Here is a 24592-nt window from a genome sequence, read left to right as displayed (position 1 = left end):
CTTACTTCACCGCATGCACCAACGATTTTTTTGTCCATTTGCCTGTCCTTGCTTTGGCTGTCGAAATTTTCGAGTATGGCTGTTGTCCCTGAATATGTGCCTACTTTTCAAGAGTTATATGATATCAAGAAAAATATTACCACGCACGAATATCCGCAATTACGCTGAGGGATGAGCGTGGCAATTTCGCAGGGGATTGTGTTTCGATGCAATTATCGGTCAAGTAATTGCTCAAATTTACAAAAACACCTGATGATTGGAATATAAATCGCCTCTCTGAAAAACCAGAAAAAGAGGAAATTATCCGGCATTTAGATTGGTAGGTTCTTTCTATCTGAAGAAGAGGAACATTCAGAACCTATAATAAAAAAATTGTTGAAATTCAGCGCCATTTTAACACTTCTACCCTCCGAAAGCGTGATAAAAGATTTTTCCTCGAGAACACGAATAGGCTTGTGCGAATATTCGAGCACTTCGAATATTCGAACGAATATTACAGTATTCGAATTCGCTTCGAAACGAATTTAAGTTCTAGAAATTTCGAAGTATTCGAAATCAACGAATAAACATATATAAACCAAATGTAACCCCCTGTAAAGGTGGTTTCACTGCATTGGAGGTGTGCTGTATCGTGAATACACCTTCCCAGGAGAAATCCGCACTGCCGCGAAGCCCCACTGCTAGGTTAAATAAACATACAGTAAAACCTCGTTCATTCAAAGTCACTGGGACTGTGAAAAATCCAATTAAGTGGGTTTTCAAATTAACCACATACAAACAAACAAAAAGCGGGATGCAAGGAACTTTGAATAACTGGAAGCAATCAGAGGTAGTCGTTTGCTGTGCCTGCTAATTTGCGGCTCCAAGGGTTATTTTTTCCAGCAATACCCGGTCCCAATTTTGCCGCTAAACCGGAGAAACGGCAGGCATCGCTGCTGCCAGCGCAAGGAAAAAAAAAGAGGAAAAAAAAACGGTCTCGTGGTCAACTGAAATGCGCGCCTGCGGAAAAAGACATGCTTTGCTGCAACACAGTGGTGGCACGCGGGCAGCGTGTCACCTGCTCGTCGCAGCGTCAGCGCGTCATGATGCGACCATTCGCCCATTCTTTCTGTTAAAATAAATAATTTAATAATGACCAGCGTGACGGAATTCGCGATGTGTTCTGGGTGGAAAAGATGACCATTGAAGTTTTCGAAGTAGGCGTTGCAGGCAAGTACTCCGCCAGCAGTGCAAGTGCGCAAATTGCCGAAACAACCGCCAATTGGAGGTTCGCATACATCGCGAATTCCGTCAGACCGCCCTTTGTTAATTTCTCAATTTTCCCAGAAAGAATGGGTAAATCATGACGCGCTGACGTTGAGAGAAGCATGCGTCATGCTGCCCACGTGTCACCGCTGTGTTGCAGTGAAGCACGTCTTCTTTTCCGCAGGCGCACAATTCAGCTGACCACGAGGCCGCCTTTTGTTTTGTTTTTTTTTCTTGTGCTGGCAGCAGCGAGGCTGGGGTGCTTCACTTGCCACCCATTAGTATCGCTACATTGCATTGCCTTGTGGCTTCTAAGGATTATCGTTTCTGCGGATTTGCGGCTAAATCAGGATCGGGAATTGGCGATCAAAATTTTCGAATTAACCGGGCTGGTACTGACCTCCGCTTCAAATTATCCACTCAAATTTACATTGCAAAATACGGGGCCGCAGAAATTCTTCTAATTATGCGGGATTTCGAAATAACTGAGTTCGAATTAATGAGGTTGTACTGTGTTATCCTCACATCGATTCATCATTTTTTGAGTTTAAAAGCTTGTTATACCGGCTTATATGCTATAAGTGTAGTATATTTTAAAACATAACATAATTTACAGGTTATCACTTGCATTCTACTGTAAGTAAAATCCTGCTACTACTCAAAGTTGCTTCCACTTGCCTTTGAACCAAATAAGAATGACATATGCATGTGCCTTGTTTCAACTTTAAAAATATTGCGCTGGTTAGTTGGGTCGTGACAAATATGCTCATTTTTCTTTATAATATGTGATATAAACTATTCGAATTCACTTCGAAATTCGCTTCGAATTCGCGTCAGACATAAAATGTACTATTCGCACAAGCCTAAATACGAAGACTTAGGGAAGATATAAGTGACTTATTGTTGCGCTAATTGCAACGGGTGATATGAGAGAAAATTTTTCCTGCAGACGGAAAAGTGAGACGTATGTGTCCCACCGTCGCACAAAGGGTTAAGCAGCAGTTCCATTTCAGATATATATAAAACTCACAAAGAAAAATAGTTCAGAAGAAAATTTCAGAATCGCACGACTAAGGATTTGAACCTGTGACCCCTCGCTCTGCAGCGTGATGGATGCGTTAAGCCGCCCGGCCACCAGGTGTACAACCTCCAGCATACTAACGGCAAGCTATTTACAGTTGAAACTCGATTTAACAAAGTGACCAGGACCCTCGAATTAACTCGTTAAATCTGGAACTTCGTAAAACCGAGATAACGACAAATTTCGTTTGAGAGAACGAAAAATTTATTGCCTAGTGAAAAAGCTCGTAATTTTTGCTGGGCAACAGTTTCTTCAATAATTTCTTCAATAGCTTTTGTTTCTTCAACTGCACTTCGTGAGCAGCGGGAGCACACAATTTTCGTAGCTGGCCAGTGAAATCAAGGCGTCCTCAGCACCCTCATGTTCCCCAGCAAACTGCCTCAGAATGTCGACGGTGTCCATAACCTTGCTTGCTGTGGGGACGGGAGCTTCGACAGTATCCGGATCATTTGGATCTCCTCTTGTGCTCCGGAAACAAGCTGCACTATCTCCTTCTTGTCGAGAACTTCTGTTGTGTCAGTGTCCACGTCTGCGATCACGAAGTGGTCAAAATTATGATCTGCGGCCACCTCGTCACTCCGACAAAGCTCTTCTCAACAACTAGGCGATGCCTCTTCCTGCTTGTGTTGCGGGCTTGTGAAGCCCGACGTAGCCACGATGCAGCTGGGTAGCACACTGCCAGGCTGCGTCTAGAATGTCTGGCAGCACAGTGCCAGACATTCTAGACACCACAAATTTGGAAAAGCCTCTTTTTTTTTATGCATATTTTTTGCCGGAATGCTTCGATAAATCGGGTTTGATGGCCAAGTTTGTTTCGTTATTTCGAGTTCGTAAAAGCATTAAGCCTATGGGCAACTGTGGAATCCGAATTTGTTCGTTAAATCGGGAAATTCATGAAATCATGTTTCGTAAAATCGAGTTTCAACTGTATATACGCCGTTTACCATTGGTGGCACGCACATCTCAGAGGTGCTTCAGCGTGGCAGAGGCTTGTTCACTATCACCTGCAAGGCCACGCCAAGCGCTCAAGGGCGTGCTTTATATGACATCGCCCACCACATGGATGTAGGAGCTGTGCTTCTCGAGAGGGAGGCAAATGGTTCATAGTTTTGTATGTGCTTTGCTCTCATGGTGACAGTTTGTGTTGAACCCATAGAAAGCATGCAGGTCACTGCAGTGGCCACGCTTGCTAAAGGAGCAGAGAGGAAATGCCCCACCCATTTTTCATCGGGCATGAATGGGCGCCGGTGGCGGGGGAGAACTGCATCGCTGAAGCAGCAACTGCGAACTTAGCTCATGAAGGAGGTCACCCCCCTAGTGCGCATGCTGTGCTCTCACCACCTACTTCACGTTCAGACGACAGACAGCACGAAACCGCTTCGCTCCCTTGAGTGGCTGTATTCACTTAAACTAGCATTTTGTAGAGTTGTGCGAAAAGAGTTAGCTGCTAGCCCTAATTCATATAACATTACAATTTCTTGCTATCACATGCGGTGCTTCGCCCTTGCTGTGGAACTAAGAGTTTTTTAAAAGAACTATTGAGTATTAAGCTTCACATAGGCTTTATGTAGATGTTATTACAGACGAAACCAAGAAGCTTGTGCAGTAGCTGTGCCTTGTGCTGTATAGTGCTCGATTACACACGTTTGCAGCTGCTCCACTGCAATCATTGGTCATGTTTCACAGCCATATTATGTTGGCTTATTAAGCAGCCTTTATAGAAGCCTCGGTGCCAAAAGACTGATTGCTTCAACATTGATTTCTTCCAACCGCCCTTTGTGGAACCGACATGTCTGCCAGGTTGATGCAATAGACAAAGGGAAAAATTCCGATGGCTTCTCACACCAATACGACTCGAACACCTTAGTGGTGACACATTTGGGAGTGAAACGTCACATCAGAATCTGTTTGGCTCCTTGTGTCTCATTTCACGATTGTCCAGCCTCTTCTGGTGTTGCATACCACTTTGGTCTACCACATTGTCCACTAGGCCCTAGCTGAGAGTCTTTCAAAGCTTGCCATTTCTACTCCAGAGCCACCAGTGGGCCGAATCACGTGAATGCTGCTTTTTAAATTTCTGTAGTCACGCATAGACCGCAGAGATAAACTGAACATGTAGCTCATTTGCCTCGAGCCACGCTCGGGAGGAACGCCACTTTTAAAACTTTTGTAGCCACGCAAATCCCGCAATGTCAAAGTGAATCTAAAGCTCACACACCTTTTGAGAGGAACACCGCTTCTTCAATTTTTTGTCATGCAAGCGCTGCAAAGATGAAGCAAACGTGCAGCTCATGCACATGCCACACTTGAGCGGTCATGTGACTTCTTGTACTATTTCATGTTAGCATCAGCTTTTCACTCAAGGCCACCTTCACATGAGGCATACAAGTACAACTCCTTAAAAGTGTGTTGTACTGTTATAATGCTATGTCAACTTGCATGTTTAGAAGTGGAAATTTATACATCAGGCCAGGCTATGTTTTCTCTGTGTGTGGTCATCACCATCAGCCTGTTTTTTTGCTCACTTCAAGCAAAACCCCTAGCTGATTCCAAGTTATGCCTGCAAATTATCCAATTCTCCCCCACTTTCAATTGGTACTTATTCTGTCATTCTCTTGCACCACCAGTTGTCAATACTATGCTACACAGTTCCACTTTTTCCATGTCCATGCGAACAAGAATATTGACTACTGCTATTTGCTTTCTGTATAATTATGTATAACATGTACAAAACATGCAGTAGACTCTCAAAATTCAAACTTTTGGTTAATTCAAACAAATTTTAAATTTTTGGTTGGCCCACTGTGTTTTCAATTTATTTTAAAGCCACTTAATTCAAACTGCTCCACTGCATAATTTCGGTTAATTCATACTTTTTGCTTGTCCATGCCTGAAAAATGTCTGCTGCCTTTGTTGCTTCTAGCTTAAACCTTCTACCTAAAGTGAGCCCACACTTGCATGTTGATGGAGGACGAAAGACAAAAGCTTACAGGGTCCCTTATGCATTCACGTAAGACAACTTGAAGGCGAAAGCCTTCTTTTTCTTCTCAGTTGATGTATTGATCCTGCCCCGCCCCCCCCTGCGGAAGCTTACCTAGCGTGGTTTTGCACTGCCTCCGTGATCGGCCCACATTTGACGAATCTACAATGTCATGTGATGACAACATCATGTGACATTACGTCGCGCGACGTCACGACAAAAATTGTGACATCATGATACGTCACAAATTTTAGCGATCTGTGGCGTCATTATGACGTCATCACGTGGTGATTTTTTGCATCACTCGTGCTGTGCCCGATGCTGCGGGAGGCTGATGCCGCCGATGTGGGACGCCGACGGTCAATTTTCGCATTTGATGGGGCATCTAATGCTTCCGCCTTAAAAAAACGAGACTTGTGTGGCCTTTGTCTATCACATGATGAACGCTTAAGTCACTTTCAATGTGGTACACTTGTGTCATGTGGAAAAGCTTACTAAGATTTGGAAGGGGCTGTCACTGGACACTGCACATTTTGGCCCTCTAATTACAGTTGTGTGCATGCGCTGTATAATGACGAATACTAGTGTGATCGATCTAAAAATGTTACTGGCAATCATTCACAAGTGTATGACGTTGCTGTGGCCCTAAGAAACTGTAAACATCACAGCACAAGCCGGTATGTCGCCCCGAATTATATTTATGAGAACGTTTCGCAATGCAAACATCTGATAATTCAAATGGAATTCTGGGGTCCCTTCGAGTTTGAATAATGGGGGCCTACTGTACAAGTTTCTCTCCAAAGAAACACCAAAGAAGAGTATCTATTTTATACCTCCGGTCTCGATCAACAATCTGCTTATTGTTCTTTCTCCTGCATTCATGCGAGGCCACATGCGTCGCTCTTTCAAACACCACGTGCCTGAGTCGATCACCTGTCTCATGTTGACAGTCCTTACTGTTGCACAGTCATTTGCAAGACCACCAGTACACACGCCAGCATACTCTTGCTCTTTCCTGTGTGCTTAGCAACTTAGACACCTTGGCGGACATTACTCGTCGTTTAGCTAGTAGAAACTGCTTGAAAATGTGCTATCAATATTTAGCTACTGTCCATAAGTCAAGCTAATGCGGTTTGTGCGGAGCATGAAGTAATGTGTGCCGACAGGTTTGCATTTTCCTGCCACATCAAAGACAACACTAAAGCGCAATGCCACTGGCGATTCCTCTCGTCACGCCAGAGAGGCCTGGAAGCTCTCAGGGCTGTTCCTTCTACCTACTCTAAGAAGTAAAGGAAGAAAAGGGGTATCGAGGTTGCTCCTTTAGGGCAACAACTGATCCGCCACAGTTATTCCTCAATTTAGGGGGTAACTGCGAAGAGACGAACTGTTACTCCCCCGCGCAGTTACTCCTTACCAATCCTCCTCAAGGGAGCAACGGATGCTTCCTCCCAATACTCAAGGGAGCAACAGTTACTTTTCTGCGCAAAAAATTCAGTTATTCGATCATTTATCGAGAAATTTGAGGTCTATACAGGCATGTGATTAGATGTACAATCGATATACAGACATCACATTCAGAAATAAGTTTAAGAAAATTTGCAGCAAACACACAAGATTCGAACTCGCGACCACTGAATCACCAAGCGTACGCTAACCACTACACCATGGCACGCTATGGCACCGCGTGAACGGAAATGGGGTTATGTAGGCCCCAATGGGTCGTTGCGCATTCTGAAAGGCGTAACGAGCATAGACGTTATAGATAACTATGAAAGGAGGGGGGGGGGGCGCCCCCCACACTTTTTCTCAGTTAGGCCTGTGACGTCATTTTTTAATGCTCAGGGTTATGGCCACGCAAGTTTTTTGACGATAAGAGCGGTAGAGAAACCTTGATGTTGCAGTCCACGGCAGTGGCATAGCATGGGTTGGCACACAGCGCCCCCCCCCCCCCCGAAATTTTTTTATACAAAGCACAAAATGACACTCGACCACACTTACCTGCCAGGACCCCATGCGGGATCATGGGTGCGCACCCCCCCCCCCTCAGAAACAAATTTCTGCCTACTCCATTGTTCCAAGGGCTGTTTACTTCGAACCTTTACGCCCGGAATGTTGGGGACCGGTGGCACGCCGCGGTGAAAAGCACGTCATCACTTCATTTATTTTTTTGCATCCATTCCGGACCTTGTTTTCTTTCGGACTTGACCACCTACATAGGAGGGGAGTGCACTGCGATAAAACTTGTCCCCCCCTTCTTCCCGCAGAACACTACGCATGCCTATGGTAACAAGATATTACATGCCAGCCTTTACCGATTCTTCATGAAGTGTTTTTCATGAGGTTCATGAAAATCTGGTGAAGTTTAAAGTCATGCAGCAGGCTTCCAGAAGTGGTATGCCGTCGTTGTATCCGATAATTGGTCTTACTCCATAATTACAGTGATTATGCTTACATGAGGTCTGTGTGTAATAGGCCCGCGTAACCATGCAGAGGGAGGGCTACGGTGTCCTCACATCTGCAGATTCAACCACAGCATACAGTGGCGGTCAAAATTTTGCGGACCACGGGAGCGCGTTGCAGACAGCACCGAGGCACCTTCTCACGGCTGCTTGCGGAGCTCTATAGCGCGCGCTGCTCACGCGCATCCTTGTTTACCTGCCGGCCTGCTTGTTCGCTCGCTTAGAGTTCGCGCGCACCAGAACGCCAGAGAAAGTGCAAGATGCCGCTTCTGCAGTCATCGCGGAAGCCCCGAGCGATTTGCCTAAAAGAAAACTTTTCTACTTGGCCAAAACTTCGTCCTTGTCTGGACAAATTTTTCGTCAGCTTTCAAGATTTTTCTTCATTTTTTAACCCATTTGGGTTTTTCTTGTAGGTTTGTGCTACAAAGCGGTCGAGGCAAAGTTTTTTTTCTTTCATAGTGCATATGAACGGGCGCATGATAGTTGCACCGAGCACCACAAAAAAAAAATTGCAGCATGCATGAGTTCCGTGAATGGAAGCTGCTGGGTAGTCTTATCACACATGTCGATTTGAGACAAACTGACGCATAGCGTATTTTCCACGCTGCGGAGCGTCTGGGAACAAAGCGTAGAGTGCGGCGCGCACCGAGCACTGCCAGTACAAGTTACATATTTTCGTCGGGATATCATCGCTCGGCGCTTCCGCGGCGACTGCAGAAGCGGCACCTTGCGATTTCTCTGGCTTTCCGGCGCGCGCGCACTTGAAGCGAGCGAACGAGCAGGCCGGCAGGTAAATAAGAATGCGCGTGCGCAGTGCGCGCTCTAGAGCTTCGCAGGCAGCTGTGAGAAGGCGCCTTGGTGCTGTCTGCCATGCGCTCCCGTGGTCCGCAACATTTTGACCGCCACTGTACATGTCAATACGTAGACTTGTAGTAAATGTTTATACAATCATATGTCGGCGATGTGCTCGGTTCACATGCAAAAATAATTAGTGAAGAGAAATATTTCAAAATGCCCGCGTGGTTGTCTCTATCCCACCTCTTTGGAAAATAGTTGCTGCTTCTTGCTGCCTACAGCCTCCCCCCCCCCCCTACTATACTTGGACCCGCCAAACTCTTCGATCGCTTTACCCGTTCTTCTTTTTACGACATGGGACAAAGCATTCACCGTCGAAAATTTGCACACAGCGCGTACATTTCTGCAGTTCATCCGCAAAAGGGCGCTTTCCTCCCCACAAGGGAGGAAAGCGCCCTTGTTGCCGTGCCATGTGCAAACCTTTGCACACAGTTCGTCCCTTGTGGGAGGAAAGTGCCCTTTTTGGGGTTAACTGTGCAGTTACTCTCGAAAACTTCTTAGAGTGTAGTCGGGATTGCCTTGTGCACTGCATCCTGCCAAAAGGACGCACCCATAGAGAACACCACCTAATGATGGCAAGTGCAACATTCAACTGTGTATCTTCGGTTAGCAGCATGATGATCAACACAAGAAATGCGAATGGAGACAGACAATCTCTCACTTCTTATGTTGATCGTTGTGCTGCAGACCAGAGATGCAACATTAACAGTATGCCTGCTAGTCCACTCTGTGCATCACTTTGTACTCATTTGCTCCAAAGGAACAAATGAGTTTGTTTCATTGGTGTGATGGAAAATCCGGAATAAGCGTCATATGGCAGCACTTCTGCTTCCATAGGTCGTAGAAGAGCTGGAAGAGGGGAAGAGGAGAGCAAGCTAGCAATATTATCTAGGTTGCAAAAAATACAAGTGTGTAGGGGCTTTAGTATCAGCCATTCTCTGCAGAACCATGCATTAAATATTGGTTTCGTGGCAATTTTGGTCTTTCTCATTTCAGGTGCCATTAAAGATGGTGACCACATTTTCCTTGTTGACTGCCGAAGACATTACCATTGGTGTAAGGAACCGAAACATGTGAACGTCTGGCTCCCTACAAACAGCTGCACTAATGTTACACTAATGCACTAATAAAGCCACCAGCTTTATTGTGTACATTCAAATTGTGCTCCTTTGCTCGTTCATTAAGACATCTGCCCATTTGCCCTATGTAATGATGGCCACAGCTTAGGGGAATGTCATAAACAACATTTGCAACACACTTCCTGAACCTGTTTCTGTGCTGTGTCGTGCACTGAGGTAACCTTTGCCGATTAGTCATGCTGCACAATTTCGACAACTTACACGGGGCTGAAAACACTACTGGAACATCATGTTTGGCGCTACCCTCTTGATGTTATGTGAAATTTTATGAATGTAAGGAATCACCTGCACCTGCCTCTTTCTCTTCTCTCGTTGCTTTCCCACATCAGACCGCTTCATCTTTTGAAGCAATGACTCGCACACTTCAGATACTAAGAATGACGGATACCCTGCGCTGTTCATACGTTTCACCTGATCTCTGAAGCTTTCATTTATGTAGTGTTCACACGATTTTATTAGGGCGGACTGAAGACAATTCATTACTATTCCCCTCTTGACGAGTTTGGAATGGGCGCTTCCAAAGGGAAGTAGGCCTTTCTTTGACCTTGGCGAGAACTTCCAGCATATCTTATTGGAAGTGAACATTAAGCTTAACTACAGAAATTGTAGCCTGTGAACTTAAGCCCGGCGCCATTGCTATAGTGAACACATCAACAATGTTCTTCGCAACACTTCCTAGGTCTTCGATATATACACCTTTTACAGTTACAAGGAAGTCGTCTAGATACCTGCAGATTTTTGCGGCGCGCGAGTCCTGAATTTGGTATTGAATACGCTTTTCTATGACCGACCAGAAAATGTTGCAAAGAACTGTAGCAACTGACAACCCAATGCAAATACTACGTTTTTGAATATATACTGACCTCACTATCTGAGTTTACTGCCTCATTAATAGACTTCCACAAAAATTTTTACAATCCGTCAAGTATGAGCGGTTTTACAGGAATTTCTCGCACACTTCAAGCACCTTCTCTCTACTTTCGTACCAGCGAGTGTGCTATCAGCTACACGAGGGGGACTATAAGGGGGCAAGAATTGCAACGTCCATATTTTATAGCACGTGGTATGACCTTGAGCTTTTTCTTTGTTTTTTCTTTAGAATGCACAGCTCCCTTTCAGTGTGATCCCAAGTGCACTGGCATGAACCTTTTCACAGGACAGAAAAAACGCCGCCATGTTGGGCAGTGGCACGGGAGTACAAAGGCCGACATCACAGCCTCGGCAGTGCAATTTTGGGGGGTCATGCCTATTTAACACAGCCTAGATAGGATTATGGTGGTGCCCAGGGTCTGTGCAAAGCACAGCGTTGCCTATAAATACTCTAGAGGGAACTCTAGCACTAGTGTCTATGGGAGCTGCAATGCATGGCGCTTCAGCCAACATAGGAATGATGTATAGTGTACAAGAATAATTTCCTAGTGACGCGTCCAGGAGGCAGGGACAATAGGCCAGTTGAAGCAAACGCCAGTAGACGCCACTGGTGGCGTTGCTGCGCTTTTTTCTAGTCGCGGAGCCAGTTAGCGCCGGTTTGGGCCGGTTCAGACACGCTTTGCAGCTGCCTGCCTCATGCGCGTCTCCTGCGACGTTACGTTCAACGTCGTAGTTCTTGTGAAAAAAATGGTGGATGACTTTTTTTCCCCGGACGCTTTCATGTGGGATGCTTCCATCTAGTTCATTGCACGCCGTGAAATGGGGTAAGGAAACGCCGGAATAATCTTGTTTAGCTGTGTTTCTGTAACCAACAATAAACTGCGAAAAGTTTACCACCATCAATATGCGTCTGTCGAGGCCGTGATTTCATTGTACGCCTTCTGGCATAGCAACGCAGCGTAGACGTTGCTGTGCACTTTTGTGTAGTTTGTGATAAGCACATGATTTAAATGTAGTGCTAGATATTGCACAATAGAAGCAAATCATGCAGAGTTACTCGTGCGCTGGGTTTGTGCAAATGGATGATAAAAAAATGCGGATACTGCTGCAGGCAATGTCCTGAACTGCAATGAATCCGCCGGTCTGCAGTATTTACGCTAGCAGACGACATAGATACTAGTATGTTGATGTGGTTTTCACAAAATTTCTTTACACTATACTATAGTAAATGCAGTCCTTTTGTGCAGCAATCAAAGAGTCCGGCGCTTAAGGAACGCCTACAAACGCGGAGAAGGACAGCGTTAAACGCAGCAGTGGAGAGAATGACCGGTCTACTAGAAAAAGGCAAACGGGCACGCGTGCTCCTTCTCAGACGCGTCACTACATGCGTCACTAAGAAATGTACACGGATTTGTCTAAACTTCGTTCTTTCGGCTCTGTTTGGCTCCGTGTAGCCTGCAGCGCCACTCTGTCACAAGACGAAGTTCAGCAAACGTTCCGCAGTTCCACTTCACCACCTTTACGTATTTATATAGGCTCACTAATTCAAATCTGGTTCCGAAGTTCACAACGATCCATTCTTTTATCCGAAGCAAACTCCAAAACACAACAATAAACAAAGCCACAAGTACGTTCGAAGCCGCAAGCACGAAGATTAGGCAAATCTGTGTACTACATCATTCCCATGGTGGCTGGACGATTGCAGTGCCAGAGATCCCTCTAGTTAATATTGGGAAACTCTATGGTGAAAAGGTCTAGATAGAGCTTGGCACGGGCACTTCACAGCATGCCGCGGTGGCCGCGGTAGCTATGCAGCTCTCAATGCTCAAATCGGCCAATGGCTGCAACCTGCAAGCCAAATTGAGCTTACGACATCATTTTCAAGAGAAGAGCAATTTCTAGCTGACTTTGAAGCTTAATTGTAAATTTGGCTCACATATTTGCAGGAGCCTCGACTGCCGATGGGCAGCATTTGCTGACCTTGTTCAAAATGTGTTGCAAGAGCTCGTGCCATAGGTGTCGGTGGTTCTGAGTGGTGTAGTCTGTGAACGAAAAATCCCAGTGGATGCGAATAAAAATTACACCATCTCCCACTAAAGGGAACCATATGGGGATGTGAAGCAGCGCATGGGTCAACTTAATGCTCCGTGATTGCTGAGAGAGTGTAAGGGGGAGAGGCCTCAGCGTCTTACCCAGCCCCTTACACAGGCCCGAACGCGCTAGCGTGTGCCAGCACACACGGTTCCCGAGCGGACGGTCGCCAATGGAAGGACGGACACAGCCCCGAGCAAAAGCTGCTTCGCATCTAAAAAGTCAGGGTTCAAGCCGGAATTGAACGTAACAACCGGGCCACCTGTATCACTAGCGGTAGGGGCGATTCATTGCTGCCATCCATCACCTGGTTTGGTACCCTTAAAGTCCCTAGATTTTTCCGAAATCCAGGGACTTCAGGTACCCTGTGCTTTTAGCCTGGTAATTCGCCTCGAGATCTTTCAGTGGCGCCCTCTCGCGTGTGACGTCAAAGAGGGGACTCGGGTGCCGCTCTTTGCGCGCGCGCCTGCTATGTGAAAGCTGCTCGATGCTGCTGGCCAGTCTGTCCTGCTCCAGTTTTTGAAACATTAGTGAGCAAGTTCATAAAGCAATTTGTACTGAATGTTCGAGCAAAATGCCCAGCGAAATCGAGCGGAGTTGCCGTCAGGAGCACGTTCAGTGTCGATTGCCCCTGGTGTCGTCTGCTAGCCATCAACACATACGTGCACATCTGCATGTACGGCGACGATTTCTTTTCGTGACTGTTCTATGGCCGTGGCACACTCAAAATGACTTTCCGACTAGTTTCCCATCACTAACTTCAGCGTTCGGGCTTCGGCTACCGTGTCTGCATTAAAGCGCATCCAGTTGTTTCTCAGTCTTGTGTTTGGTTTCATGATGGCAATAAAGATGCATTGCCGATACCGCTCTGTGCCTACGTTGCCGCGTCGTACGACACACAATTTTTGTGCTACAGAAAGAATTGTTTCTCTATATGTGTCTATGCATTTCCCATTATTGTCTTTATATCGCTACACTGAAAGCATAATGATGTAACAGAATACTAGAATAAACTTATTCACCAGATAACATTTCCAGTCAGTTGCACAAGACCACGCATGGATAGACGGATATTACACTTTATTGCTATATATAAGCGATTATCCTGAATGAATACGATGGCTTAACATGGATCACACATTTCGAAAGTCATCTTAACAAACATGAATGATCACGGCACTTTGAATGTGCTACACTGCACAAGGTGATAATCAACTTAAGAAAACAGCACATGCACTCTGGGGATCAATGTATTCATATAATGAGCACACCTAATGGAGCAATTGATATCTAAACATAAGAACATGTTTATTTTGCTACAGCATGACAAAGACTACGAGAAAGCTAAGGCACACAAACAGCGCTGTGTCCTGCCATTTGTGTGCTTTTAACACGAAAGTGTTTTATGCCGGGGTCCACCAAGTACATCCGTCACGGATATGACGTTGATAAAATGGACGCCAACGGGTGAGAAAGAAAAAAACCAAGAAAAAGATACCACCCGCTGGGAATCGAACCCACGACGTTGCGGCCGCGACGGCAAGCGCCCGACGCTCTACCGACTAAGCCAACTCGGGAGATGCTAGGCAGGGCGCGAACGCGCCTTATATCTTTCACACCTTCTCTTTCGCGGCGGGCGGAGCGGGGCGGTGCCGCCGTCTGTGAGAGGTGAAAAGAAGTAATGCTTCACGATCGACACTTACTAGCGCTTACTCCGAGATTGCACGTGATCTCGGAGGTCATGGTTAAAGCGTCTCGATACCAGAGAGGTAGACTGGCCGCGCTGGCGTCGCCGAGGCACCCTTGACGCAGTTACGTTCTTTGCCTTTGGATTCGTGTTAGCGTGCGTCGCCTCATCGGAGTAGTGCAGCTGCCACGTGCACGAACGGGATTTCTCTGCCGCCGACTGCTTCAATTGCGAGAGCACCGACTAACAAAACTGCTGCAATATGCGTTGCAGAAATGACGCTATTTCGACAGGCGAATGTCGTGCCTTGGTGGAGCGAGAGCAGGGCCTGCGAGACAGATGCCAGCGGGACGCACGCGTTTGCGGCTCAGGCTACGAACCTCTACCTCCCGCGTTGCTGAAGTGCAGTGTGTGTTATGTATGCATGAGCACAGGCGTCGGCTACCCATTACTAGAAAGCGCACACCGTGCCGTTTCTCTTCTTAATTGACGACGCTTTGGAGAAGCGCATACCGGGTACCAGTGTTGATTATGAGCTTGTTGATATCATCCTTACGCGGGATTCACGATTCGCTGTGTCCAAATATATGTTCGCACCGTCAGCTACCACAATGGTTTAATCATGATCATGGGCGTTAGTCGTCGCGATAGAGACATGCTGTCAACATGGGTGCATCCACGTCAAACGGTGCTATAGCTGCCAAACACGAATAGACATTGTACAAGCTCTCATATATCATAAGCACTACTTCTGTGAAGACACGTTTCACTTTCGTGTTATACCGATTCCTATGACGGAGGGATCAGCCATGTTTTTTCATAGTCTTTGTCACACTCTACAAAATGAACCAGTACCAGCTAGCCCAGTTCTTTGTACTCCATGAGAACATGAATTAAGTAAACATGACAAAGTATGAAAGGTATAGAAAAATGTTTTTAAATAGTGGGTCCCATTTAGTGGTAAAGAATACAACCACATTTAAGTTATTCCGGAAACAATGAAGTGTTCCTCATTCAGTGGCACTTCAAGGAGAAAATAAATGAAGAGTTAGTTTGTTCCCGGAGCTTAAAGTCAGGGGGGGGCTGGCCCCCCGTCCATTTTTTAAGAAGGAGATCGGCCCCCCCTCGGCAGTCCAACTGTGGCACTGCGGCACCTACCGTATTTACCCGCATAATTTGCGCCCTCGCATAATTTGCGCACCCCTAATATTTAGCCAGCTTTGCTAAAAAAAAATATTTACTCGCATATTTTGCGCTCCCCGCCCCGCTCGAGCCAGCTCGCCGGCGCGCGCGCACGGGGCGAACTTTGGACGGCCGCGCCGCCGCGCCCCGCGGCCCTCACCGAGCAGGCGAGCGCAGTCATACACAAGACAGGCTGCGAGTGCGAAGTCCCTTCTTCCGATTACTTCGTTCTATTCTCTGGAAACCGCCGAGACCGTACCAACCGTTAATTTGTTCACCGGTTGTCGGAACTGTTCGAACGTTCTCCCGCCGTGAGAATGCATGCACGCGACACGGCACGGACTACTTTCTGCATCGGAGGCGTGCGAGGGCCAGTCGCGCCAACATTTTCCCTCGCTGACCCTCCTCCTCTACGTCCGCGCTGCGACGCAGCCTTCGTTGATTTCGGAAGTTTAGGTTTCGCTGGTTTCGCGATCAGCCAGTTGCGTTTTCACTGTTCTCTTGCGCTGAGCTACAATACCTATTCGGCAAAATTCAAGCTCACTGTTATAGAATTTGCCTAAGGAAACGGGAACCGTGCCGCAGAAGAATTCGCTTTTTAATACAAGACCGGGAAGGAGACCGTTCCGAGGACCGAAGCATGGAAAGTTTCCTGCCGTTGGAGAATACCTTTTCAAATATGTGCGAGAGCTTAGGCCCACCGGTATCGCCGTGCCGTGGCACCTCGTTACTCCCAGAATTGTCGCGAAGAGCTTCAACAAGACGCCTCAACGCACTCGACGGAACCAAGGACGACGCGCTTTGGGAAAGCGGTGACAGCGGCCGCGGCGATGATTCTCAGTCGGACTTCTCAACCAGTGATTCTGACTAGACCGCGCATGACCGAATCTGGCTGGTTAAAGTACGTGCTAATTCTGTTAAAAACCCTTCGTTTGCGCTATAATTTATTTTCTTCTTTAATGTATTATATCGCGCGTGTTAGGACTATATATTGCGCGTTATTTCAGAAATCTCCGCGTAATTTGCGCACCCCCTTTTCGGAGCTCCAAATTCGCGAAAAAAAGTGCGCAAATTATGCGAGTAAATACGGTATTTGACAAGTGCTGGAGTTTATTCTTTTTTTTTGGCAGTAGTGTTTTGCGATGGGGAAATTATACTTTGTGATTTTCCGAATAATGATTTAATCGCGATTATTTGGTTGATGGGGCACCAACAAAACAGAAGAAAACAGGTATCTTACTGCTGAATGCAATCCATTGAGACACTGAACACCACGCGCAATGCCCCCAGAAGCCCCGGGTCACACCACCCGTTCGACAAAGCTTCTTGGCATAACATACTGTTTCACAAGGCACCTGAGGGTGAAGCTACCTGCTCGTGAATCAGTAATGGTTCACGTTGGTCTCTTTAGTTTACCACTCCATTTTCTTTTAGTTGTGCATTACAAGTCTGCTGTAATGCCAAAGACGCATGTATTTTGCCTACTTTTTTAGGCAAGTAGTAGTGAAAATAAAATATAGCATTGTCGTGCCTGAGGTTCTCAATCCAGTGGGTCAACTAATGTTATTTACTTTGAGCTCACATATCTTTAAGCCTTTTAATCCCGAGTTATTTCTGAAAAATCGTTCCCAAAATAACTTCATTTAATGCTTGATTGGATTGGCACATTGAATAAATTTCCGACATACATTCTTAATAATATATGTATTTGTATAGCATCCATAAGCATTTCTTCAGTCCTAGAGACAGTTGGCTTCACTGTACTGTGATCGTCTCAAACACCTCTCTTAACGCTCAATCTCTAGCATATAAATATATACAGTGGAATCTCGTTGATACTTCTGCATAATACATTTTTTTTGTTTATAATACCAGCTCACATATATATATATATATATATATATACACACACACACATATGTTGTCGCCTTGTGAGGGCCCCCTCCAATGAGGGGAGACTTTTTAAACCCTGGTTGTTCCAAATTAATTTTGAGAGTCTGCTGATATGTAAGCACAACACCAGGTTGATTTCAAAGCACAATACAAAAACACAAAGGTGTACAAAGCTAAATATACTGCAATGAGGTAACACAAGTTATCTACTGTAAACTTATTTCAGTACCATTGTTAACATACTGCAGTGCAAAACCAAGTCACAGAAATTACAAAAATTACAAAATTATTTCTCTGAGCTACACTTGCACAAACATGTGCATTGTTGAACACGCTTGTAAATACAAGAGTATACATTACCAAGGACAATACCTGAACCAATTTTTTTTTAAGACAGGCACAATTAAATTTTTTTCTCTCTTACTGAAACTTAAGACACTGCAATGACATCCATTCTTTGATTCACAATTTAAATAAACTAAGAGGGCCGACAACAAATATCTGATTTAACTTGTTCCAATATCTCATCAGAGGCAACAGTAATTAACTCATTCATACAATCCAAGCAAAAAAGAGCACCAACAGACAGCCTTTGGGACCATGTTAGCCAGCATGGACGGTGTGAATAACAATACCACAGCAGATGCCGACGCGAGTATGCATGGAATACAAAACTCTATTGGTTGCAGATTGTGAAAAAAGAAGGAAGTGAAAAGACTACTGTTTCTAGATACCTAAGTACCCACTGTATCAAGTGTCAGGTCGAGGTGAGTCTCACCCGATTGGAAAAACCAGTGTGTGCCCTTGCAGCACTGAGAATCGAAAGCAGTACTTCCAGAAGGTTGGACATTTCACCGCTTCCCCCCCCCTCCTTGTCCCCGACTGCTGCCAAGAAAGACGTTGTGCTCTGTGGCTCCTCCCTGTTACGCGGCACATTGTAAGGGAAATGTGCTAGAAAAAAAAACGCACGTAGCCCTTTGACTACAGGCACAAGCAGAAGCCAGATATTATATTCTCTGACTTCCTTTGTAGAAGCAGTGAAAGTGTTATCTTGAACATGAGAATAAACTTGCTTCCCTATGTTGTGGTTAAAAATAGCAGGACTTCCACAGACATAGTCATAAAAGGTTAAATACTTTGTTTTATCAAGAAACGAAAAAATGGGAATGGTTCAAGGGGCTCATTTCTTCCTTGCTGGACACAACCTACTGAAGCCAACAAACAATGAAACCGAGGAAAGTACAGGGGACATTATTTGTGATTCTTAACTGCAGTATAATAATTGTGATACAAGTGGGAATGAATTAGCATGGAAAGAAAAAGTGTTTCACACTCGCCACCTTAGCTATGTGCGAGTAGCACTGACTGAATTTCCTAGGATTACACACGCAGCCGAAATTACAGTTAACTACAGCTACTATGCTCGTCTTCGGATCATGGGTATGCGGATTCGAATCCCGCCTCGCCAAGAAATTTTTTTGCCAAGAATTTCTCTCTATCTCTTTCTTTCTCTTTCTCTGTACTCGCTCTCTCACCCATCAGAGTTATTGCATCCCACGCCGGACAAATCAGCACACATATTCTGGAAGCGAAGCAGAAGACGAAAAAGAGGATGAAGAGAACGCGTGCCGGTTCCTGATGATGATAACTTATCGCTACTAACGGTGCTTCTCCGAGCTTAAACAGCTCCGCTATGAAGACTACAAGTAATACCCCTACACTTCCCTTGGCTTCATTAGGTTTTATCAAGAGCTTAATTATGCTGAAGGTCGCTTTAAACAGGTATAACTGTAAACTAATATCAAATGTGAACTAAAACACTCCTGTGCTGATAAACTTGTAACAGGAAAGGGAAAATTTGGCACATACTACTGTGGCCTGGCCTTAATTGAACACCTGTCTATGCTTTCCTTGATATTTAATGTGCAACTTCCACAAGGTTCTAGTCATATGAACACAATTTTAACCAATCCACATTTCAACCAAGACAAAGCTCCATCATCACAGCATAGCTATAATGTCACCTGAAGGAACTCCTTCAGAACTTTTCATTAACAATGACAGATTTCTCTCCAAGCACTGTAAGAATTTCCATGCCTTTAAAAACCATATTGTCACGTGGTTGTGACGTCGACAAAGACAGCAGTCAGCACGTCCGAGATGAAACTGTTTATTTGGCCGAACTTGTGGCCGGGAAACTGAAAGTCAATCTACAGCAATACACTGATAGCGGCGGACAGAGCGTCGACCGTCGATCAACTGACAAGCAGTCAAGCGCGTCGGCTTTTATACAGGCGCTATCGAACTTTCCAGCGATATCGCTGTTGGCGGCGTTATCTCTCGACAAAGCTGGAACATTCTCGTGCGGCGCGCAATCTTAACGGATTGTTCCAAAACAATCGCGAAGCTTCCTACACATCACGGCGAGGCCTGCGCAGCGCGTTGCCCACAGTCTTTGTGGGTGAAGCTTCAACTCATGAAATATAAGACTCGCGGCAATATGATGCACTGTGAAAGATACCTTCCTCATAAAATTTAAATAATTAACCTTCCTTATCCTCTCCCCTTCCCGCACCCAAAGAAAAGAGTCTTACACCGCTGACCAGGACTTCCTTCCATCATGATAGGACACGTGTTTCATGAGGTGGCCTTTCAGCAAACAGGACACATCGCATGTAGACACAGGAAAAAGGACTCCGTCTTGTGTGGGTCTGCTTGTGATGCATGAGAGTGGCTCACTGTGAAAAAAATGCACTGCACAGGGAAAGGGTCACTTTGTTGTGGGCGTACGCCTGTGGTACATGAGGGCGGCTCGCTGTGAACAGGATGCACTGCAGTGAACACAGGAAAAAGGATGTCACCTTCTGTGGGTGCGCATGTGGTACATGAGGGTGGCTAGGTGTGAAAACTATGCACTGCAGTGGCCACAGGAAAAGGGTCACTCTCCTTTGTGGGTGTGCATGTGGTGACGGAGGGTGGTGTTATGTGAAAACGATGCATTGCAGTGGACACAAGAATAGGGTCGCTCTCCTGTGTGGGTGCGCATGTGGTTACGAAGGGTGGTGTTATGTGAAAACGATGCATTGCAGTGGACACAAGAAAAGGGTCGCTCTCCTGTGTGGGTGCGCAAGTGGTTCTTGAGGGTGGCACTATTCGAAAAGGATGCACTGCAGTATACACATGAAAAGGGTCGCTCTCCTGTGTGGGTGCGCAAGTGGCTCTTCAGGGCAGTGTTATTTGAAAAGGATGCATTGCAGTGGACACAGGAAAAGGGCCGCTCTCCTGTATGGGTGCGCAAGTGAGTAACCAGCTTGTCATTCTGGATGAATGCAGCCGGACACAGGTGGCACTGGAAGGGACGCTCGCCCGTATGTTTGCAGAGGTGTCTTTTCATGTTCGTGATGTGCTTGGTCACATAGGTGCACTGCCGGCAGGAATGCAGCTGGCCTTGTACAGACACAAGTGTGCGGTAATGTTCCAGGCGCGCTGAAGACAAGGAGGCTGCGAAGCCACAGGGAGAACAGAAGGGTGTAATGTAAACCAGGCGTCACACACTGCACGTGACTGTACTTCAGCACCACAGAATCAAGAAGGGTTGCAGCGCATGTAAGTGAAGTACATGAGAACATTTGTCTACCAAAACTACATTTCACTGACTCAGTGCATGTCTCAGATAGGCTGCCATTTCTCCGTGAATAAATACTATACCTAATACATGCAAAAAGCTGTTGCCAATACGTGGGGCCTGATTTAGGTGCAATTTTGGCACCATTCCTAAACGGAAAAGTATTGTTCTAGATGTGCCACTGCATTAAGCACAAACCAACTGACTGCCGAATTATTGCGCATTTTTTGCACAAAAACATTTAAAGGATGATTCACTGCAAAAGCATAACTTCACATGAGTCAAAGCTCACGTGAACGACCTGTTCACGTGAGCTTTGACTGATCGGCGACAAATCACCCATTCTCGAAGAAAGCAATGAGTGACCACGAACTTAAAGCAGCCATCGCGCATACTGCATAGGAAAGAGTGCTGCATAGCCAAACTCGCAAAAAAGGACAGAGCCTTCACTGAGACAGACATCGCTTTAAGAAGGAACGATATTTTAATAATAATAATACTTTAATAATAATACTTTCTTCTGGCAAGATATAATCAAGTTACAGGAAGAGAACAGCAAGCGGCAACAACATCTGTTGGAGATTATAATGCACACAGGCCTTGACAGATCTCTGAAAGCACCAATATAATTAATTAAGACAGAGATCTACGATGGATCATCATCAATGAGTGCTCAGGCCTGGCTTGACTTCTGTGAATACGCATGAGATCGGAATTTTTGGCAACATGATCGTGATAAAGTAATGAACATGCGGTTCTACCCGGGAGGCGTTGCGAAGACCTGGCATGAGATACGAGCAAGAGAAAACGCATGAGATCCTTGGGCGGAATGGAGGCACAGCTTTCTAGCGACATTTTGTGAAAGCAAGTTTCAAAGTTGGGACCGTGCAGTAGCCTTGAACTACCTCTCTGGTGCCGTTACGGACTACTTTTTCGAGCAATGGAGGCTACTGCATGCAGCGGACTCTGCACTCTCTGACTCGTCACTTGTGTGCTTCATCACATTGGGACTTCCTAAATGCATGCAGTGCCATCTTAAGCTGGGAACACCACAAACACCACAGGAGCTATTGCCGTTTATAAAGCTGTTGTTCGTTCAACATCCAACAGTCTGCAGCGACAGAAGTGACCACTGCTGAAACGCTTCCAGCACCTGGATGGCGAGACACATTCCGCGAACCCGACCCATATCTACGGGAAACAACACCAGGCAGAAGAAGAGACGGAAATGTATCCAAGGAAGTTCTGAAGACCACTCGTCCCAAGTACAACAAACTATTTTTCTCACTGACCATGCCAAGCCGGTATACATGCTTGCACAAGTCAGTGGGAAGGACGTCAAAGCTCTTGTTGACAACGGAGCGCGACAATGAATATCAGGAAAGATTGTCCCGTAATTGTGCACGGATATGATCAAAAGAAACATCTGTATGATGAATCGGCAGAGATCTTCATTACGTGTCAGGGCGAGAATATACGACTGTAAAAGCACTGGTCTTCCACGGAGTGAAATGTCAACTTCTTGTGTCCCGCCCGGTTATACAGGAATTACGTTTGAATCGCTATTGGGATGGGCAAGTTATGACGCAAGATGACCGGCGGCTGGGTACCTTCACAGCCGTCTACGAAAATCCCCATAAGCCCACTGCAGCAGAAGACGACATTCATGTGTATCCTGAATTATTTTGCATAGGCGGATACCCAAAGGCAACGACAAGGTTTCAAGTTCCATTTGAGCTCCGAGACACGACAGTAGTGAAGCGGAAGGCCTACAACATGTCGAGAGAAAAGAAGCTGTGGCTGAAGGGAGAGTTACAGAAAATGCTTGATGCCGGCATCATACGCCCTTCTACATCTCATTTTGCTTCACCAATAACCATCGCACCTAAAGAGGGCCGAATATTTTGTCTCTGCACAGACTACCGACAGATAAACAAACAAACTGACCACTTCTCGTTTCCGATGCCGCATATTGACGAAATAACTAATGAAACCGGAGGCTGCAAAGTTTTTTCTCGTCTCGACCTTTGCAAAGGCTTCTGGCAAGTGCCTCTGCAAGAAGAAACAAAGAAGTTCTCCGCGTTCATTACGCTGTTTGACGTGTATGAGCACAATCGGCTCCTATTTGGCTGGAAAAATTCTCCAGCCTGGTTTCAGAAGATGATGAACAGTATTTTGAAGCCACACTTGGGAATCTTCTGCAACGTTTACACTGACAACATCCTCATGTACTCACGGTCAGAAGAGGAGCACTCGGAACATCTTCTCGGAACACCTTGGAAAAGTGTTACACGCCCCTAGTGACGTGGACCTCAAGATCAATGAGAAGAAGAGTGAATTCTTTAAGTCAAAAGTTGTTTTCCTTGGAAGAGTGTTCGATGGAACTACCAAGAGTACAAAGCAGGAGTCTGTCCAAAGGATCACAAAGCTTACCAAGATGCACCACATTCACTCACTCCAACTTTTCTTAGGACTCGTAGGCCACTTCAGAGGTTTCATTAAAGATTTCTCTAAGGTGACGAAGTGCTTGACAGAGCTCACGAAGAAAGAAGTGCCTTTTGTTAGGACCAAAGAATGCGAAAGGGCTTATCAAGAACTTGTACAATGCATTTCATCGGACCTTGCCATGCAGACTATAATTTACCTTTTTGAGATGAATACGGACGCCTCCAGTTACGGCACGGGTGCTGTTTTGTGCCAAAACGAAGTCAGTTTACCTCCAGCTCAGTAGCTGAGGGTCATAGTATACTACTCCTAGAGCTCCAACCGCACTCAGAATTATTCAACAACTGAGAAGGAGGCTCTCGTCGTTTTAATGGATGTCCACTACTTCCGATCATACATCGATGGATGAAAGTTTGCATTGTACACGGACTTCAATAATGCATGTTGCTCGGCGAGTCGGCCGTACATCAATATAAACAAGGTGCTGCGCAAAGGAAGTGCGCCTGTCCTCGTTCACTTCCTTGTCCGTGTTTCCTTTGCGCAGCACCTTGTTTAATGATGTACACGGTCCATCAAGCACTAATTCACCTTTTAAATATGTCAGAGCCTAGAGAGAAATTGGCCCGGTGGGTAAATGAACTTCGGCAGTACGACTTTGACATCTTCCATCATGCAGGTAGTCGTCTCACAGATGCTGATGCCCCGTCTCGATTGGCAGTCGAGGTCCCGCATGGAACCGTAAACCTGACGAGATTATGGGAGGGTTATGAAAGTCTGAACTTCAAGGATAGAAAGTTCATTGTCCACAGACACTGATTACAAAAGTGCTTTGCTTGTACCACGACAGTCCGGAATCAGGTGGTCATGATGGTTTCTTGCGAACGCATGACAAACTTCTCAAATGATTCACATGGAAAAACATGAAAAATGACATCGAAGACTATGTCAAGTCATGCCACTTGTGTCAATACCGGCCTTGACCCGACGAGCTTGTCTTGCCAAATCACTCGGACAAACCCTTTGAGGTCGTGCACGTGGAT

The 24592-nt window shown here is 45.8% G+C and overlaps 1 protein-coding gene across 3 annotated transcripts in view; it reads left to right on the top strand.

Annotated features, from left to right (window-relative positions):
• Window positions 1-9766, top strand: part of LOC119372260 (cytochrome P450 3A41) — a 63166-nt gene extending 53400 nt beyond the window's left edge. For all 3 annotated transcript variants that reach the window (XM_037642738.2, XM_037642736.2, XM_049419981.1), the window contains exon 14: window positions 9617-9766. In XM_037642738.2, the coding sequence (XP_037498666.1) occupies window positions 9617-9697 (81 nt within the window). In that variant the 3' untranslated portion in view covers window positions 9698-9766. The remainder of the gene's footprint in view (window positions 1-9616) is intronic.
• The last annotated feature ends 14826 nt before the right edge of the window (window positions 9767-24592 follow it).

The sequence above is a fragment of the Rhipicephalus sanguineus genome, chromosome 10 (genome assembly GCF_013339695.2).
Source record: "Rhipicephalus sanguineus isolate Rsan-2018 chromosome 10, BIME_Rsan_1.4, whole genome shotgun sequence".
NCBI classification, from domain to species: Eukaryota; Metazoa; Arthropoda; class Arachnida; order Ixodida; family Ixodidae; genus Rhipicephalus; species Rhipicephalus sanguineus.
Note: the sequence above shows the minus strand (reverse complement) of the source record. Positions and strands in the feature narration are given on the sequence as shown.